At 48.9% G+C, this 13,882-nt stretch overlaps 1 protein-coding gene and 1 pseudogene across 5 annotated transcripts in view; both read left to right on the forward strand.

The window, feature by feature from the left end:
* LOC140420885 (sodium- and chloride-dependent neutral and basic amino acid transporter B(0+)-like) overlaps positions 1-13,708 on the forward strand; it is a 138,165-nt gene extending 124,457 nt beyond the window's left edge. For 3 of the 5 annotated variants that reach the window (XM_072504999.1, XM_072504993.1, XM_072504997.1), the window contains one exon: positions 13,430-13,564. Coding sequence is in view for 1 of the 5 variants with exons in the window: in XM_072504998.1 (XP_072361099.1) it covers positions 13,430-13,594 (165 nt within the window). In the remaining 4 variants the exon portion in view is untranslated. Of the gene's footprint in view, positions 1-13,375 lie in introns of all 5 variants that reach the window. The other 2 variants (XM_072504998.1, XM_072504995.1) reach the window with 2 other exon arrangements.
* LOC140422568 (interferon-inducible GTPase 5-like) lies at positions 13-4,780 on the forward strand (annotated as a pseudogene).
* Positions 13,709-13,882: the final 174 nt, after the last annotated feature.

Here is a 13,882-nt window from a genome sequence, read left to right on the forward strand (position 1 = left end):
GTCACCCTGAGCATGCCGTCACTGAGTTTGCAGCACTCCCTGTCTGGAGTAAAGTCCGGTTTACGTGAATCAGAGTCGGCGTTTGGTTGCTCTCCACCTGGAGTCTGGTCTGTTTCACCTGAGTCAGTGTTGGTTTGTTGGTGCTCCCCGTCCGGAGTCTTAGCAGGTTCACTGGAGTCAGCTGAGATTTCTTGAAGCTCCACATCTGGAGTTGGAACATGCAGGAATGCATTGACTTGTGGAGAGGTTCGAGCGAATGAGGGTGGAAGTAACGTGGTGTCACCGGAGTCACCAGTGGTCTCACAGTGATCGTCAAATGCCTCTGTACACACTAGCTGAGGTCTGTCACATTGCACATCTTGTATGGGAAGTGGGATGCTGTCATCACTCGTCTGGATAACCAGTCTGCTACAATCCACGTGGTGGGTGTAATATTGAGTCAACCCTGTGTCTCTACTCACTGACTGTCTCCATTGGAAAGAAGAAGATCATGTGTGTTGTGTCCTTTTTATATGGGTTGGTGTAATGCCCTCCTGTGGTCGTGTCACCTCTGTGTGTATCGTTAATGCCCATTGGCCGTGTCCTATCTAACTGTTCTATTGGTTGAGTGTCTGTGTGTCATGTCTCTGGTGCTCCCTCTAGTGTCTAGCTAGTCTACATGTATTTACATTAACCCGTTGTGTCTTTACAGTGATGCATATCACCTCACCACCCGTGCGGGGTCCCTCCCTCTCCCCCCTCTTTCCCCCCTCTCCCGTATACCCCTCTTTTGTCCCTCTTTCTCCGTTCCTATCCCCATTTGCTCTCCTGCCTCTGTTGCGTGCCTCCCCCCCTCGCCTGGCACCGTCCTCCCTGTTGGGGGTGCGCTGCGTCGCTGCTTTGCTGCATGCCCCTGGCACTAGCTTTCCTGCTCGTGCAGTGGCCCCCTCTTGGGAGTTACTGCCTCGCTTCTCCCTTGCCTGACCACTGCCGTTTTCTGCCCGCTCTTCACCCATCCGACCCTGCACTCCTCTCACTTGCTTTCCCTTCTCCGCTACTCTCGTTCCCTCATGCTGGGGCCTGGCCTCCCACCTGAAGTGGTCCCTCGGGTAGTGGTTTGCTTTTTGTTCAGGGTGCGCTCACCGTGGCGGGGGTGGGGTTGGGGGGTGCCTGGCTTTGCCTCACCCCGATCCTCCCCCCCATTGGTGTGCTGTTGGCCCTTGCCAGGGTCCCCTCATTTCTACCCTTGCTGTTGGTTTTCCAGCCCGTGTTCCTCGACAAACTTGTTTGCTTCGGCAGGGGCTGGGAAGAAGTATGTGACCCAGAGTTTCGCTGGGCACAGCATACCAAAACGCACGTCGCTCTTGTAAAGAGCTGCTTTCGCTCTATTGAATTCGGCCCGTCTCCTGGCGAGGTCTGCCCCAATGTCCTCGTAGACTCTAATGAAGTGTCCTTACCATTAGCAGTTTCTGTTTTGCCTGGCCCAGCGCAGAATTGTTTCCCTGCCTTGGTACCGGTGCAGTTTAGCTCTAACTGCTCTCGGGTGTTCCCCTGCTTTGGGTTTCGGGCGCAGCGACCGGTGTGCTCTGTCCATTTCTGGTGGGCTGGGAAAGGTTTTCGTCCCCACTAAGTTGCCCAGCATCTCGGCCATGTATGCCGTGGGGTTTCTACCCTCGATCACCTCTGGTAAGCCCACTATCCTTACATTTTGCCTCCTAGAGCGGTTTTCCTGATCGTCCACTCTGCCCTTCAGGCTCCCCTGCGTTGTGCCCAGTCTCGCCACCTCCTTCTCCAGGGCCGTGACCCGGTCGCTCATGTCAGTCACGACTTTTTCCAGCTCCTTAATGGTCGTGTCTTGGGCTTCCAGTTTCTCCTCTTGGGCTTCCAGTTTCTCCTCTGCTCTGCCCAGGGCGAGCTGCACCTCCGCCAGGGCGTTGGCCATTGCTGCCTGTACTGCGGCCTCTATGTCTGCTCTGGCCTCTGCCTTGTTTACCTGCTGATGTTCCCTCAGCGCTTCGGCAAAAGCTACCTTCCAGTTCCAGTTCCCCCCTGGCCCAAGGGGAAAATGCTCCTGTCTGCCCAGCTCTTTTTGTTGCGGCAAACTTTCCGTTCCGCCGCATCGTGCGCCGGTTAGCTCATCTGAGCTGGCTCGCCTAGGGCCCCTTCTGCTTGTGGTGCCCTTTCTCCCTCTGCTTTGGCTCCCTTCTGGCATTTTTTTCATTTTTTTTCACCCTTCCCTCTTTTCTCTTTCCCCCTTTTTCCCCATCTCTTTTCTTTCCTCCTCCCTTCTCTCCTTTAACCCTTCCGCCCCCCCCCCCAACCCCTTTTTCAAAAAGTGTAAAAAAAAAAGTTTTTTAAAAAGGTTCTTTTTCTTTAAGAGTTTTCTTTTTCAGAAAGCTTACAAAAAGTTTTTTTTTAAATATTAAAAGAAAGGGGAAGTTCTTTTTTCTTTCTGTTTTTCCTCTCACTCACACATACACCGGGTCAGGAGGGCTGAGAAAGAGAGAGGCTTCTGGTCGGGCCGGGAGTCCTCCTTTGTTCCGCCGCCTGCCTCATGGTCGCCGCCGTGGGGGTGGGGGGTGGGGGGTGGGAGAGTCGGTCCCTGCCGCTGGCTCGGTTCCCTCTCGGTCCCCGCTTTGGTTTGGGACGCTCGTCGTACCCCGTGTTCTCCTGCCGTGTTCTCCTGGCTCGGTCCTCGCTCATCGTACCCTGTCTGCAATCCAGCCGGTTTGCGCATTTTTTTTTCCCCCCTGTGGAACGGGACGTGACTGTTGGTTGAGCTCCGTTGACCGCGACCCCTCTCCCAGATCAGCCATCTTATTAAATGGCGGAGCAGATTCAAGGTGCTGAATGGCTTCTTCCTGCTCCTTGTTCATATGTTTGGACATCTATATGGACCCAATAGGGATGATCTGATGGAGTGACTATGTAATCTATGTTATGGGCCAGAGTTTAGAGAACCCCAAAGTGTATAATGGAGTTCACCTGACTCATAACTTTTAATAGATTGTGGTATGGGGAGTACACGGCCCACTCTACCAGGGTTGGTACAGCAGAAATGGAAAAGTATTTTTTAAAGCAAAACAATGTCTTTCTATGAACTCAAGTTAACCTTTTTTAATATATACAGTGAACATCTTAGCAACCATCAATTCAAATACAACCCCCAAAGAATACACTAATTAATCCTTAAGCTGTCCTTTTAACATCCATAAGACTTTAAAAAAAAACATTTAACAAAAGCACATCAGGTTAAAGTCACTACTGAGAGCAGTTATTAGTTTTAAATCACCAGGATCGATTTCCAGTCTTTAGATTACAGAGACTCATACACCTTCTGGCTGTGACTGCAGCTATCCAGCTCTGAAAACAAAATTAAAACACACCCTGCTACAAACTGCCTAAAACGAAAGTAAAAAGCTGACAGTCAGCCCAGCTCCACCCATACTCTGACATCACTGATACACACCCATTTCTTAAAGGTACATTTTGTAAACACCCATTGCTTAAAGGTATTCGCACATGACATCTATCAATTCAAATTATTTTTGTCTGGTTCATAACATCATATAAAATCTTTCCCTTCAGTGAGCTTGTCGTTGGAGCTCATCCAACTTCAGTCTGGAAGAGATCAATAAACTGAAATCCTCTCATAGAATGAATAGGCTGGAGGCAGTTACACTACTGACAGGATAAAGTAAATGAGCTGGACAATACCGAGCTTAACATCGCAGTGACAGGAGAATCAGGCTCCGGGAAATCCACTTTCATCAATGCGATGAGAAGTCTTCAGAGCGATGATGAGGGAGCCGCTCAAACTGGAACCACGGAAACCATAATGGAGCCAATCGGATACCAACATTCCAACCTGACCAATGTCCGTTTCTGGGATCTGCCAGGGATTGGAATAACAGAATTCCCAGCAAATAAATATCTGAGTGAAATGAACATTCAAAAATACGATTTTTTTTCATCATTATCTCAGCCTGTCGCTTCACAGAAAATAATGCAAAACTCCTCAAAGAGATAAAAAGGCTGGGGAAGAATTTCTACCTAATTCGATGTAAAATTGATTGTGATCTCAATTCGATGAGAAAAGGAAGGAGGAAATTTACTGAAGAAAAAGAACTGAAAAAGATCAGGAAAGAGTATACCGGGAAGTTGAAAGAGGCAGGGATCCCATCACCCCGTGTTTTCCTGAATATCAAACTTTGATCTGAATCAGTATGATTTTAATCTGTTAAATAAAGCTCTTGAAGGTGATCTTCCCAGTATAAAGAAAAATGTATACATCCTGGCCCTTACAAACTTAACTTGGAAATTGTAGAGAGGAAAAGGGAAGAGCTAAAGAAACGAGTCTGGATGTTGGCAGCACTTTGCGGAGCACTGGGAGCAGTGCCAGTTCCTGGACCATCTTTCTGATTGGAGGAATAATACATTTCCGCAAATGTCTGGGTCTGGATGAAATCTCTCTTCGAAGACTGGCCATTAAGACAGGAAAACCCGTGGGAGATCTGAAAGCCGTGGTGAAAACTCCGCTGGTGGGAAAAATAACTGGAGATTTACTTGGAAGAATGGAGAGCAGTCTCACCACGGAGTCCATTTCAGCAGCTGATCTTGTCCTTTATTCCATTCCAGTCGTTGGAACCATTTTTGGAGCAGGATCATCATTCGCTGTGATCCAAAAGCTGCTGAGTGATGCACTGGATGATCTTGCAGAGAATGCACGGAGGATGGTGAACACTGCATTTGGGACTGATTAAAATAATCTACAATAATCATCAATCCAGTGAGTCAACGTTGAGCTGATAAAATAAAGGAGCCAAAGCCTGAATGCTGCTGTAATTCTATTCCACAAAGTTCCATATTTGCTGCACTCATTCCTGGAAATATTCCTCATCCATTTTTGTGTTTTTGCGGTGTTTGGTGAAGGGTTTCTCTGTGTTTAATATGAGAAAATAAATCAAGAGCTTGGTATATTAAAGTATCCCACCCAGTTTCACACAGTCAGTGCAACAAGGTGATTCCCTCCATGAAACTCAATAGCAAGGAAATTATTTGCAGCATTGTTGTTTGATCCTCAGTGAGTGACTGTAGAGGAGCAGATCTTAGAGATGGTGGGTTTGGGAGGTTTGAGTGTTCCACAGTGATAACCAATAACCTCCAGCCAATGGTGAACAACATTACAAAATGACTTCAACTCCATTGAGGAGCAATGCCTTATGAGATCTAATTGGTCAGGGACACTGTGGCTGGAGTGTGTATCCTTATGTCGTCAATGGCAACCACCTTACCAATAGAAGGGAGAGTAACAAATGCAGCCAGGTACCTTCTGGATCACCGGTGCCTGTCATACAGCCAATTGGTTGACTTCCAGTCATTTTCCTGGTCAATGTCAAAGCAATTGACAAGTTGGGGATCCGTCTCATGGTGCGTTTGGGCTGGGGGGTGGGAAGGTCGGGGATTGTTTCGCGGGCCTCGAAGATCGGTGGCGTTCCATCTCAGGCTACAATGGGGAGGTCGGGAGAGTGGGTCTCCCCACTGTAAAAAACGCGTCAATGTGCGGCCTCGGCTGCGCATTCCCATTAAGGATCCTTATTCAACGTCAGTCGCGTTGAATAGCATTGTCCTTCTCGGCACTGCGAGCGCCGGGAAACACTCGGCTAAACACGCTTGTGGTGAATGTATAGTGCTAATAATTTACCAGTGATGTGTTGAGTGCTTTGGATCCGTGGAACACAAACAGGCCACCAACACTTAAAATAGAACAACACTATTTTATTAAGCTAGAAACTGTTGAACATACTTTCACTGTGGGTTAACACAATGTTAGATTAAACTAAAGACCTATGCCTATCCTAACCATTCTATGCACTCAGCACATGGTGAAGCTCTGTGTTGTAACCTGTAAGCTCTGTCCTTGTAGGAGGCTGTGTCCCGGATGAGCGGGAAAACTTATGGCCTCTGTCTTTATAGTGAGTGTGCTCTAACTGGTGATTGGCTGTGGTGTTGTGTGTGTTGATTGGTCTTGCTGTGTGTCCATCAGTGTGTGTGTCTGAACCATGATATACTGGTGTATATTATGACATCCCCCTTTTTATAAAAACATGTATGTGTGTGGCAATAAATAATGCGTGGTGAGAATGTTCCTAACTACATGTGGGGTGCGAAGACATATTTACAGGACCAAGTACATGAGAACTAAGCTATTTACATGGGAAGGTGCCTGGTGCACAGAAGCAGTGTGCAACAAGAGTAACGAGATCAACACTATATACAAACCAGGGAGACGATCAAACAAAGCAACGAAACAATTCAGAGAGTCCATGAATTTGAATGGTTCATAAATTTAGTCTCTGAGGTGGGCGACGAATTCTGGTTGACCGCTTCAAGGGTGGGTCGAGAGCCGCCGGTTCAGGAGCGGGCTGGACTGCGTCAGAGACAGGGGGATGCAGAATGACAGGGAGCTCTGCATAGTCCATGGCAGGGTCAGCAGGAGGGCGAGGCGACAGTGGAGGATCACGTGGCGAGCGTGGAACGAGACGAAGGGCGCGTCGATTGCGGCGCAGAATAGAGCCATCCGGTAGACAAACCAGGAACGAGCGGGGGGGCCACCTGCCGAAGGACAACAGCGGTTGCAGACCAGCCACCATCCGGAAGATGGGCGCGGATGTTGTCATCTGGAGCCAGAGCAGGGAGATCAGCTGCACGGGAGTCATGAGCCGCCTTGTGCTGTGCACGAGACAGCTGCATCTGGAGAAGGACCGGAACGTGGTTGAGGCTGGGACATGGATGGACGGCACCGTTGTCCTCAGGGTGCAACTCATGAGTAAATGGGCTGGCGACAGGCCAGTGGACAGTGGGGCGGAGCGATAGGCTAGCAAGGCAAGGTAGAAATGAGACCCAGCATCGGCAGCCTTGACTAGGAGCCGTTTGACGATATGTACTCCCTTCTCTGTTTTGCCGTTGGATTGGCGGTACAGGGGACTGCATGTCACGTGGGCAAAATTGTACCACCTGGCAAAGTTGGACCATTCTTGGCTGGCGAAGCAGGGGCCATTGTCCGACATAACCGTGAGCGGGTTGCTGTGTCGAGCAAAGGTTTCTTTACATGCACCAAAGACTGCAGACGAGGTGAGGTCGTGCAACCGTATCACCTCCGGGTAATTTGAAAAGTAGTCCATGATCAGGACATCGTCTCTACCTAGCGTGTGGAACAGGTCGATGCCCACCTTGGTCCATGGTGACGTGACCAACTCATGGGGCTGCAGGGTCTCACGTGGTTGGGCCGGCTGGAAGCGCTGACAAGTGGGGCAGTTGAGCACTGTGTTGGCTATGTGCTCATTAATGCCGGGCCAGTACACTGCCTCTCGGGCCCGTCGGTGGAACTTTTCCACGCCAAGGTGGCCCTCGTGTAGTTGTTCCAGGACGAGCTGGCGCATGGTATGCAGGATGACAATGCGGTCCAGTTTTAGAAGAACCCCGCCTACTACCGCCAGATCATCTCTTACATTATAGAATTGAGGGCATTGGCCCTTGAGCCACCCGTCCGTTAGGTGGCGCATGACACGCTGTAGCAAGGGGTCAGCCGCCGTCTCACGGCGAATTTGGTCGAGGCGTTCATCCGTGGCAGGTAGATTGGAGGCCGCGAATGCCACATGCCCGTCAACCTGGCAGACGAATCCCGCTGGGTCACATGGAGTGTTGACTGCCCTGGAGAGAGCGCCAGCAATGATGAGGTCCTTGCCTGGGGTGTATACCAGCTGGAAGTCGTATCGCCAGAGCTTGAGAAGAACACGCTGGAGGCGAGGCGTCATGTCGTTCAAGTCTTTCTGTATTATATTGACCAGCGGGCAATGGTCGGTCTTGACGGTGAATTGAGGAAGTCCGTATACATAATCGTGAAATTTAACAACATCGGTCAGAAGGCCCAGGAACTCCTTTTCTATCTGCGCGTAGCGCTGCTCCGTGGGGGTCATCCCACGTGATGCATATGCAACGGGGGCCCATGATGAGGCCTCATCACGTTGAAGGAGCACTGCCCCAATGCCGGAATGACTGGCATCGGTCAAAATTTTGGTCTCCTTTGCTGGATCAAAGAAAGCTAATACCGGGGCAGTGGTGAGTTTGGTTTTGAGTTCTCTCCATTCGCGCTCGTGGGCAGGGAGCCATTGGAAGTTTGTCGTCTTCCTGACCAGGTTCCTGAGAGCCGTGGTATGAGAGGCGAGGTTAGGACTGAATTTCCCTAAAAAATTGACCATGCCCTGAAATCGGAGGACCGCCTTCTTGTCCTCTGGTGTTTTCATAGCTGTGATGGCAGCTACCTTGTCCGCATCCGGCTGCACACCCAATTGGGAGATGTGGTCCCCGAGGAACTTTAAGTTCTGTCTGACCAAAAGAGCATTTGGCCCTGTTGAGGCGGAGGCCATGCTCATGTATACATCTGAATACGCGCTGGAGGCGACTAACATGCTCCTGCGGGGTGGTGGACCAAATGATTATGTCATCGACATAGACGCGAACACCTTCAATACCTTCCATCATTTGTTCCATAATCCTATGGAACACTTCTGATGCAGAGATGATCCCAAACGGCATCCTGTTGTAACAATATCTTCCAAAGGGGGTGTTAAACGTGCAGAGTTTCCTCCTGGATTTATCAAGCTGGATTTGCCAGAATCCTTTTGAGGCGTCGAGTTTGGTAAAGAGCTTGGTGCTTGGGAATTGGATAGTGCTCTCTCATAATATTGCGATTTAGATCCTTGGGATCAATGCAAATTCTCAATTCGCCGGAAGGCTTTTTTACACCTACCATGGAACTGACCCAGTCGGTCGGTTCCGTGACTTTGGAAATCACTCCTTGGTTCTGGAGGTCCTGCAGCTGCTGCTTGAGGTGGTCCTTAAGGGGTGCTGGGACCCTGCGAGGTGCGTGCACCACAGGCGTGGCATTCTGGTTCAATAGGTCTTGTAGGTATATGGGAGCGTGCCCATGCCCTCGAAGACGTCGTGGTGCTGGTTGATAATGGCGTTGAGCTGCGCCCTGAAGTCAGTGTCCAGAAAGGCAGACGCGTCAGCAGGAGAGAGAGAGTGAACTCTCTGAACTAGGTTCAACAGCTTGCATGCCTGCGCGCCAAGCAGGGAGGCTTTCGAGTAGCCCACGATTTCAAAGGGAAGGATGGCTTTGCGTGACCTGTGCGTCACTTCAAGTTGGCATGAACCGCTGGCAGCAATGGCATTGCCATTATAATCTAATAGCTGGCAGGCTGATAGCAGGATGGCTGGTTTGACACAAAGGCTTTGGAGGTCAGACCTCAATCAATGAGATTGGCGGAGGCACTAGTGTCCAGGCGGAATCGTATTTGGGACCGGTTGACCGTAAGGGTGGCACACCACTCATCGTCCGGATCAATAATGTATACCGATAGATGCTGGATTTTTTGCTTCGGGGACACCCTGCTTTTTGTAATGATACCGACTCGAAAAGGCACCTTCGGGTCCTTGGTGTCAATATCGGGTAGCAGGTCCGAATCGGGCTCGGTGACCGTGGGTTGAATGGGCCGGACATTCCTGCGAGGCTGGCTGGAGCGACGAGAGTTGGCAGGCTGAGCTGATCTGCATAAAGCATTATAGTGGCCAAGTTTGCACATCGCAGGCATCATCGGGGTTTGGCAGGACATTGCCGCTTTAAGTGGGTGTAGCCACAGCTGCCGCACATTGTAGCATCAGTACGTTCGCTGTGCCACCGCGCATGCGTGGTGCAGTCGTACGTGGTGCGCGCCTACGCAGTACGTTCGTCGACGTCGCCGTCCCCTCGTTCGGTGCGCAGAAGCGCGGGAGTCTGCGAAAAGCACAAAATGGCTGCCCTCATCCAGGCTGAGGCCCTGGAGTTGCTCGATTGCTTGGACCCGTTCTGCCTTGTGGGGACCTTGCCACGCTGTTTCAGTCGCTTGGATGTAGGAATACTGACTAGTGGCGTGTTCATGTAGCACGCAGTTCTCGATGGCAATCGCTAGGGTGAGCTGCTTTACCTTGAGGAGCTGCTGGCGTAGGGGGTCCGACTGAACACCGCAAACGATCCGGTCGTGTATCGTGGAGTCGAAGGCGGACCCGTAATTACAGGACTGCGCAAGAATGCGGAGGTGGGTCAGAAAGGACTGGAAAGGTTCATCCTTACCTTGCAAACGCCGTTGGGATACATAGCGCTCGAAACTTTTATTCAACTGGATGTCACAGTGACTGTCAAACTTAAAGAGGCCTGTCTTGAATTTTGATTTATCTTCACCATCAGCAAAGGTGAGAGAATTGAAAATGTGGATGGCATGCTCCCCGGCTGTGGATAGGAAGAGAGCGATCTTCCTGGTGTCTGAGGCAGCTTCCCGGTATGTGGCTTCATGGTAGAGCTGGAAGTATTGTTTGAATATCTTCCAGTTGGCCCCTAGGTTACCGGTGATACGGAGCGGCGGCGGCGGGCAGGTGCTGTCCATTTTGCAGGATGGCTGTACGCTGGTGGAAGCAGATCACTTGCAGGTAGGTCTAAGAAGTTCTAACATCCCTCAACTACTGGTACCATGATGTGTTGGGTGATTTGGATCCGTGGAACACATACAGACTACCAACACTTAAAATAGAACAACACTATTTTATTAAGCTAGAAACTGTTGAACATACTTTCACCGTGGGTTAACACGATGTGAGATTAAACTAAAGACCTATGCCTATCCTAACCAGTCTATGCACTCAGCACATGGTGAAGATCTGTGCTGTAAGCTGTAAGCTTGGTCCTTCTGAGAGGCTGCATCCCGAATGAGCGGGAAAACTGATGCCCTCTGTCTTTATAGTGAGTGTGCTCTAACTGGTGATTGGCTCTGGTGTTGAGTGTGTTGATTGGTCTTGCTGTGTGTCCATCAGTGTATGTGTCTGCACTATGATATACTGGTGTATATTATGACAACCAGTGCATTTATATCTAGTGCTAATAATTCACCAGTGCATTTGTATCATGTTCTGCTGTTGTGTTATGTTGTTAACCCTGTGGGCTCCACCTATGGGCCATTGTGTGACTTCACCCACAGGGGGATATGTTGGGCATGTACGGGCTCCGCCCATGGCTCCTACCCTTGAGAGGAAGTATAAAGAGCAGCTGCCCTGCAGGCAGTTCCAACTATTGTACCAGTCGCAGGCAGGCACTGTTCTAAGCTGATTAAAACCACGGTTTACTTCTCCACGTGTCTTTGAGTTAATTGCTGGTCGCATCAGCGCTCACTGGAGGCCTTTGTTCTCTTTTGGGAGAATCGTGCCCACTGTGTCATAATGGATCCTGAGATGTTCCTCCATTCACATATCAACATCGGGTCACTAAGGCAACCTCCATAACATCGCCTAACTCCACTCCTAGCTCATCTCAACTGTTGCTGAAGCCCTTAGTCCAGGTTTGACCATTGCAGCAGTTTCACAGCCAGCTAATCATGTTGCACCCTCTCTGAACATGATAATAATATTTATTATTGTCACAAGCAGGCTTACATTAACACTGCAATGAAATTACTGTGAAAAGCGCCAAGTTGCCACATTCCGGCGCCTGTTCGGGTACACTGAGGGAGAATTCAGAATGTGAAATTTACCTAATAGCATGTCTTTAGGGACTTGTAGGAGGAAACCAGGGCACCAGGAGGAAATCGACACAGACACGGGGAGAATGTGCAGGCTCCACACAGACAATGACCCAAGCCGGAATCAAACCTGGGACTCTGGCGCTGTGAAGCCACGGTGCTACCGTGCCATGATATCATCTCACTCACACCAAGTAATCTATCATCTCTGCGTTCACTAATCTACTTTGGCTCCCGATTAAGCAATGATATTAAAATTTGCATTCTTATTTTCAAATCCCTCCAAGACCTTCCATATCCCCCATCTTTGTAACCTCCTCCAAAATATGTGCAGGTTATGTGGATTAGCCATGCTAAATTGCCCCTTAGTGTCTTGGGATGTGCAGGTTAGGTTATGTGGCTATGAGGCTAGAGCGGGTGGACATTGGTAGAGTACTCTTTCCAAGCATTGGTGCAGATTCGATGGGCTGAATGGCACCCTTCTGTGCTGTAAGACTTCTATGAACTGCACAACATTCAAAAATGCCTGCACTTATCTAGTACTGGCTCCTCCCTCACTGCTGTATTCTGACTTTAGATTCTTGAAATCAAACATTAATCACATGGATCAGTTCCATGGTATGTCAGATAAATGACACACAGCACATTTGCTTCGATCTCAAAGACTTGAACAAGGAGATGAATCAATAATGCTATCCTCCACTGAACTATTAAAGATTAGAGTGCTAACGTCTTTCTCATTCTTGACATTTGCAGTGAGGTTTTGGTACATGAGTCGTGTTGGTCAATCATATCTAACCACATTCCACACATTCCTTGGCCAATACCATTGGAAGTGGATCTAATTGGGAGGAGTTTCCTGACTGTGAAGTTCTCCAATGTGAAGTACTTCAGCTGTTGGGCCGACTCCAAGGAGAACAGCTCAGTGCTGGGGAATTTGTAATGGTTTGTTTTGAAGTAATGCTTGAAGCTGCAATTCGTGTTCATGTTAAACATCTGGAAGCTTTTCTACATCGCTGTAATGAACATGGTGCAGCACCAAACATGAACGATGCGGAACAGTGCAGCCAAGAAATACCTTTGAGTGGACGTGTTACTACAGGAAAGAACTTTGTGTAGATCCAGGTTAAGATCCAGTAGCTTTAGAGATGTTGTTTAAGAAATTGCTGTACAATAACTTTATGAAACCTTATGGATTGTATTAAATATTATAGAAATCTGATGATGAAAGCTTACTGGCACAAAAACACAGGAGGGGCCTTGTTATCTCTGCCAAGACCTTGTCAGTAGTACAGACATTCCTGAGTAGGTTGGGTCTCGTGATGCATACATGAGTTCTCAAGGGCAGCACGGTAGCATTGTGGATAGCACAATTGCTTCACAGCTCCAGGGTCCCAGGTTCGATTCCGGCTTGGGTCACTGTCTGTGCGGAGTCTGCACGTCCTCCCCGTGTCTGCGTGGGTTTCCTCCGGGTGCTCCGGTTTCCTCCCACAGTCCAAAGATGTGCGGGTTAGGTGAATTGGCCAATGATAAATTGCCCTTAATGTCCAAATTGCCCTTGGTGTTGGGTGGAAGTGTTGAGTTTGGGTAGGGTGCTCTTTCCAGGAGCCGGTGCAGACTCAAAGGGCCAAATGGCCTCCTTCTGCACTGTAAATTCAATGTTAATCTATGATTAATCTAGGACAAAGGTTTGGCACAACATCGTGGGCCGAAGGGCCTGTTCTGTGCTGTATTTTTCTATGTTCTATGTTCTATGAACCAAACATCTGTGTAAAATGTTAAAACAGGCTCCCCAGAAGGAAATAAAATCCCTTTGGACAGAAGTTATCCATGCTCCTCAGTTTCTTTCAGATGGAGGAAGAGTGGGAGAGAGATCTTCCGAGTATCTTGGTTTGCTCGAGAAGATAACGAAACAGAGGAAGGCTGCGAACAGAACAGAGAAGAGATTGTTGCCTCTCGCTGCAGAAATCAGCTTCATCCATCCATCGGCTCTCCGAGACTGGTAAACTGTCCCCACCTGTCATGGATCTGTCATGGACTTGTGTCTTTCCTCTCCACTTAGCTAATGAGTCCTATTTAAGTTGTTAATTCTATTAATAAACCATTGAAAATCATTTATACGTTCTGTGTTGTTCCTTGTGACTTAATAACACTCATAGTCTTGAAGTTGTAGATGCTTTATTGTAAGTTTGTTTTCTCTTCAGTGCTTAACTTTAAGTTACATTTGAGCTGCCAGTCTGTGTCTTGCTGCCAGCTCCCATTCCTGTGAAGTGTCTGCTGACTTCCTGTTCGCA

This window comes from Scyliorhinus torazame, chromosome 5 (genome assembly GCF_047496885.1).
Source record: "Scyliorhinus torazame isolate Kashiwa2021f chromosome 5, sScyTor2.1, whole genome shotgun sequence".
NCBI classification, from domain to species: Eukaryota; Metazoa; Chordata; class Chondrichthyes; order Carcharhiniformes; family Scyliorhinidae; genus Scyliorhinus; species Scyliorhinus torazame.